Source organism: Triticum urartu, chromosome 6A (genome assembly GCF_056163025.1).
Source record: "Triticum urartu cultivar PI428250 chromosome 6A, HENAU_Tu73, whole genome shotgun sequence".
Lineage (NCBI taxonomy): Eukaryota > Viridiplantae > Streptophyta > Magnoliopsida > Poales > Poaceae > Triticum > Triticum urartu.
The window spans coordinates 561,411,338-561,417,303 of NC_141878.1; the positions used below are offsets into that span (position 1 = coordinate 561,411,338).

The 5,966-nt window shown below is 43.6% G+C and overlaps 1 protein-coding gene across 3 annotated transcripts; it reads right to left on the minus strand.

Annotated features, from left to right (window-relative positions):
• Positions 1-579: 579 nt before the first annotated feature.
• On the minus strand, positions 580-4,303 carry LOC125515047 (uncharacterized). Of its 3 annotated transcripts, none has more exons than XM_048680466.2 (5): positions 4,141-4,303; positions 2,780-3,053; positions 1,782-2,018; positions 1,477-1,694; positions 580-1,140 (listed from the first exon to the last, which is right to left on the minus strand). In XM_048680466.2, the coding sequence occupies exons 1-5, from the start codon at positions 4,185-4,187 to the stop codon at positions 891-893; spliced, it is 1,026 nt and encodes a 341-aa protein (XP_048536423.1). In that variant the 5' UTR covers positions 4,188-4,303; the 3' UTR covers positions 580-890. The 3 variants fall into 3 exon arrangements, with proteins under 3 accessions (XP_048536423.1, XP_087384938.1, XP_087384939.1); XM_087528812.1 differs by lacking the exon at positions 4,141-4,303 and adding an exon at positions 3,819-4,063; XM_087528813.1 differs by lacking the exon at positions 4,141-4,303 and adding an exon at positions 3,813-4,063.
• Between the last annotated feature and the right edge of the window lie 1,663 nt (positions 4,304-5,966).

Below are 5,966 nucleotides of genomic sequence, written 5' to 3' on the forward strand. Positions count from 1 at the left end.
AAAACCACACATGGGGCACCGCATGTCCTTTCATCAAGATTGCATCTTCAACCTCCAGCACTCAAGTTCTTTATCTTCCCGAACCGCCCAACGTACCACCGGCCACCACCGCCCGCGGCCAGTGGCGCTGCCACGCCATTTCGCCCCGGGCCATCCCGCTAGCCCCGGCAATGGCCAGTTTTTCTCCGGCAAACTTGCAACCCCCCCACCACCCCCCAAGATAGATAATGAGGCAGCCTTCTCCAACAAGTTTAATCCTTCCCCACGGCAAGCTCCTTCCTTCCCTCCGTTGTTCCTCCCTTCGTGTGAAAATCAACCGACCGCAATTGATGTGCAGCTAAAATGAAAAAAAAAACTTATTTTATAGTATTTGTGAACGGAGGGAGCAACTAATAAAAATAATTGTATGCATCAGAGGCCAGGGTTTCATCTCCTTTTTTGAAAAAATAAATCAGAAGGCGTTTCTCAACGAGGATTGAATCGTGAAATCCCGCAGAGTGCACAAAGCTTAGACACGCACTATGCACATCTGAAACAGTGTGCCATGGCAAACTCTGATGCACTGCCATACGAAACACCTAAACGAAAAATATATGCACCTCGAGAAGGCCAAATTTCCAGTCGCCAACAACAAGGCCAAAATACATGTTGGGTGATTAACCACATGAAACTAATCAAGTACTCCCTCCGTTCACTTTTATAAGTCATTTCAGACAACTGAAATCGAGTTGTTTTGCACGTCTACACGCCTTATAACAGTGAACAGAGGGAGTAGTAAAACCATACATATTTATCTAGTTAGACAGGTGCATCCACCTGCTGTCAGAGCCTAGCTACCTATTTTTCTCTGGTGAATTGAATGAATACAGACATCATACGACATGTAAAAGCTACAGGATATGCACGTCCTGATGGCCATTTTTTAGTGCAGTCACCCCAGCAGAGCCAGCAGCAGGTTGGTGGTCCTCTGAGATATCATCTGGGCCTTTTATGTTGTTTAGCGACTTCTTGGCGTAAACTGTGAAGGCGGCCGTGAGGGCAGCGGCAGCGACGAACGAGATTATGCTGTAGACTATCTCCACTGTAGTCAACTTATGCTTGCCATACTTCACATCGGCCAACGTACGTATCAACCGCCCGCTGCATAAGCATTAAGCAAGATCAGTAAGTCATCACTACTTTGAGAGATGTCTCTGTTTGGGTTACTACAGTCTAGCTTAAATCAGCAGCAAGAAAACTCCTGCTTATCAAGAGCAGAAATGTATAGATTATGACGCATGTCTACCAAATACTGCACGCTCTACTAGAAAAGAATTGGTTAACGATCGGCAATCCATGTACTATTTTGTTATATAAGGGCATTAATCAGATGACAGATGCACAATAAACCTAGATGCATGGCCTCAATAGTCATGACAAAATGATAAAGCGGAATTTAGTAAATCCATAATCTGTAATGTGGATATCTGTATATACCTATAGATATAGATGAATGCCTCAGGTGTCATTCCGGCAACTGAACCACATACATAAGGGCTGAATTTGATTTCTGTCACGGCCACGGCATAGTTAAAAATCGAGTATGGAAACGGTGAGACTCTGAATAGTGCAACCACTCGAAACTGGTGGAACCAACTCCCTTCGCCAGCAAGCTTTATTAGAGCTATCTGCTGAGGCCATCTCTTTAACCATGCCTGCATTGAAAAAAAGGAACAAAACAGAGAAGATATTAAGACACAGCTCCTCAGGTAGAGAAAAGATGCAAGTCTGAGGAATCTTACAAGTAGTCGCTCGCGGAACAATGAGCCGATCCAATATGCCCCAACCATGCCAAGAGTAGTCCCAACAATAATAATCACGAAACCCCAGCCATAACCGAAGATCATTCCTGCTAACCACATAGAAGGTCCAGAGGGGACTAAAATGAGTGGGAAGAGAGCCAAAGATGCGACGAGGACAAGAGCCAATACTGGACGGCCAAAGGCACTTGCTTCCCATTTCATGATTGGAAAAAGAATCTGCAAGTAACAAACACAAGAAAATACATATATACATATTAGCGTAGATGTTCTGTTTCAACAACCCAACTCAAAATCTTCTTCATAAAAAAGAGAGAATAAGATTAAAGAGTACACATGCACAACATAGCTCAAAAACATGACACAATTGATATTTTCATACATACAACTAAAATTTCTCCCAAAGTTCAGTATGCCACATATGCATTCACTAAACAAATAGCATTCTAATTATATGAACCAACCAGAATATTCATGTCAATGGTGTAACAGTAATTCCTGAAAATTACAAGCTGGACTCTGAACATATGCTTGAGATCTAAGCAGATGTGACAAAAGGAAACATATAACAGACATGTTCGACAAAAACCAAAAGTATTAAGTTGAATGCCTCACTGGTGCTATACTGCTATTCAAGTATATTGAAGGACAACCAAACATAAAAATGAGCAGTGTGATAACGACTTGAAGCTTTATGATTGTCCCATGGAATTTATAGATGCATGCCACCTTAAAGTACCTGATTATTATATAAAAAAAGCCTATGGACCGATACAGACCAAGCAAAAGATCACATCCCAAAATGGCTAACTACCGAAGAGTCAACCAATGAGCCAACATCAGTTGGTTCTGAGATGCATTTCGTGAAATTCAGTGAAAGGTAACAAGAAGAATGGAAGTCGACTGGCATTCCAGTGAGCTGCCTAAAATTACCCTGTAAGGAAGAAATTTTATTTTGCACAGAAGGTATCAGCACCCACCTTCTCAAAGGCAAAGGGGGCTCCAAATTTCACAAAGATATATGTTGCCATTATAAGAAGGAAGCAGACAAGCAGAGCTGTCATCCACCAACTGAAGTGACTTGACTTGGGTTGCTGAGGTAAAATTTCTGTGTTGTTGTCAGCCGTTGCATGTTGAGCTGGCGTCATCAGCATCGCGTATTCGTCGTCCTTTATGTTTTGCTCAGAATGCTCGATTCTATTGCATGACACCACAGCTGAAGAGCTTGGCGTGCTAGCAACCGTCTCACCAGCTCTGTTTACAAGCCAGGAAATATTATCAAATAAAGGTACTGATGCTGCCCACGAATGTAGAGATGTTATTAATTCGTGTCATAGATGTAAGGTTAAGGTTGACATGTGACAGATCCTTATCTAAATTAGAGTCGCACAGGCCCAACTCCATGTTATTTCCTTAAAACAACAATCGGGGTTACAGCTTATTCACCCACATATTACTGAACTCAAAATGCACTGGTTTGGGTAGCATGGTGTAGTGTTAACAAACAGTGACTGAATCATGATAGTTAAAAGCAGCATGGATGGATGTCACATGCTAGTGCAAGTAAGATTCCCAAACTGGATACAGCATTAAACTATTATCAAAGAAAAACGTCGAGTAATGCGACACCTGTTATCCTAGTGAAATTAGGAGTGGAGATATGTGCTCCTAAATGAATCCTAGGCTCCTGTTATCTTTAAAACCATGATATGATATTTGGCCACAGGGAAGCAACGATCCAAAGGAAAATAAGATTAGATAATCTGAGAGCAGCCAACATCAGGATGTAATATACTCATAAGTTGCCTGAACAACGATTCTTAAATCTTTCGAAACCCTTGGATCAACATCCATCCCCAATCCCCCCCAACCTCACCCCACGCATCAAACTAAAAAGTGCAGATATGGCATACTTGCAGTACTAGAATTTATTTTGTCTATGAGATGCACAAACAATAATTTTTAAGGAGGCGGGGATTTATTAGACGAGCAAGAATGGGGAAAAAGGATGACATTAACCAAGCTGGCCATCTAGCCGGCGTCCGTCGCCGTCCAGGACGAGCGCGGCGACGAGGTCGGGGAGAAGGGATCCGCGGGGGCGGAAGGGGGACGGCCTAGAGGCCCCGGCGCCACCGGCGAGGAGAGGAGCGGCGGCTTTATTGTGGCGGCCTCGAGAGCTAGGTTTTCGCCTCGACGATAGGCATACATCGCCGAGCACCGAATTTCCAAAAATAGCTCCGCTCCACGGATAAAAACAACAAGCATGGCGAAATCCGAGCAGGAAAATAAATAAAAAAGAAGCAGAAACTGCATGCGGTGGCTCGGGAGGACGGGGTGCTACCTGTGCGCCTCCCCGGGCTCGATATCCAGAGGGAGGACGCGTGCCATGTCCGAGGCTTTGCTTCTTCTCCCCTCCCTTCTCCGTTGGGTCTCCGGGAGCTCGCGGCGGAGGGGCGGAGGAGCGGAGAGAACCGGAGCAGAGCAGGGCGGGCGGGCGGGCGGCAGTCCGGCGCTGCGGGTAGCTCACCGGCGGCGGAAGGTTTGATATGATGGATAGATTCGGGAGCGTTGGTTGGTTGGTGGCCGGCCGGTTTGCTTCGAACCAAAGGGAAGCATGTCCGCGGTCGACTCTTTCTATCGTGCTTCTATATCCACGGTGCTCGTGGCGACACCGCACCGGTGAATGAATTCTGGTCGTGTCTTGGTGCGACTTTCTTTCGTCTAGAAGTTTTCTTTTCTATAGAAGGCCGCGGATTTGTTATTTTTAAAATATACTCCCTCCGTTTCTAAATATTTGTCTTTTTAGGGTTCCAAATGGAATACCATATACGGATGTATATAGATATATTTTAGTGTGTACATTCATTCATTTTGCTCTATATGTAATCACTTGTTAGAATCTTTAGAAAGACAAATATTTAGGAACGAAAAAAGTATAAAAGAATGACACAAGTATAAGTTAGAGGGTTGCCGATTGCAACTGGCTTCATCGTGTTGAAAGGAAGCAGTAGAGAGGCTTTACAATAATCATCTCGTTTCATTTCATTGGTTAATGGTTTGATTTTGTACTTTAATAAGTGCCACATGTGTGGCATGAACACATGACAACTTTGAACATTTTTATGGCAAGTTTAGTGACGCGAGGGTGACAATTTTAGTTGTTAGGCATGACAACTTTTTTTCAGATGGCATGTTTCGTCTTTTTTTGTTTGTTTTTCTTTTCGGATGGTAGCTTTATTTGTAAAAAACCTCAATGTCGGAGTGCTTCGTACCACACGTATGACACTTAATATTTGGGTTTATTTTTGCAGCAACATGTCAACTTACTATAATTCCTTTTGTGCACTTGTTTGAAATTTGCCTATGATAGTGAGTTTCATATCGTACATGGATGCGTGGATGGTTAGAGCAATTTTGACAGTGTTATGCCGTCATAATAATCACTCGTTTAATGTTTGAGACATAAAAGCAGGTCTAGTATAACCATCGTATCTTTCCCCATAATTTTTGAAGGCGGCTTCAAAGATTCCACGAGCCTTCAAAATTAGAGGCTGGAAGTGTTGATATGCAATCCAAAGCCAACCGTCCGGATGGGAAGAAAGTTTCAACCAATTTCTTCCTCTCGTGACTATTCATGTCAATGCCGTAGCTGTATGTGTGACTGTCCTGCCAATGACACAACTGTTATTCCACCGAAAAGAGAGTCGCTTAATAGCCGCCATGCCGCATGCCACTTCCTTGACTGCCCCTACTGGTTTGGAGGTCACCCCAAGGTCTACTACTAGTGGTTGAGAATCGTCTTTATGGTGATATCTCAAGGAGAATAGCATGGGCCTTCGTGGTAACATGTGCCCCTCCAATGATGAATAGGTTCCCCTTCAAGAAAGTGAATATCTGAATACATCCCCGTCTCCATGGTTCTTTGGTTAACCCTAACTCATTTACTTCTACCTTGCAAGCATCATATATGTTGTTGTCTCACCTTGGCCTTGCTAGGATCACTTTCATATTCTGCATAGCCTAAATTGCTACTAATCACTTTCATATACTTTCAGATTTGGGCGCAACCATAATGTCCGGCGCAAACTCTGGCATCTGTGTTCCACCAACTAAGGTTTGTGGATCTAGTTAAACTTCCTGAAGGGTGTGATCTCACCTGGACAATGT

What these genes read in the sequence shown, in the direction of transcription:
- LOC125515047 (XM_048680466.2), bottom strand. Translation starts at nt 4,187, where the DNA reads ATGGCACGCGTCCTCCCTCTGGATATCGAGCCCGGGGAGGCGCACAG. An exon ending in CCCCCTTTGCCTTTGAGAAG is followed by an intron (nt 2,019 to 2,779) that starts GTGGGTGCTGAT and finishes TGTTACTTGCAG; the next exon opens with ATTCTTTTTCCAATCATGAA. An exon ending in TGTTCCGCGAGCGACTACTT is followed by an intron (nt 1,695 to 1,781) that starts GTAAGATTCCTC and finishes TTTTCAATGCAG; the next exon opens with GCATGGTTAAAGAGATGGCC.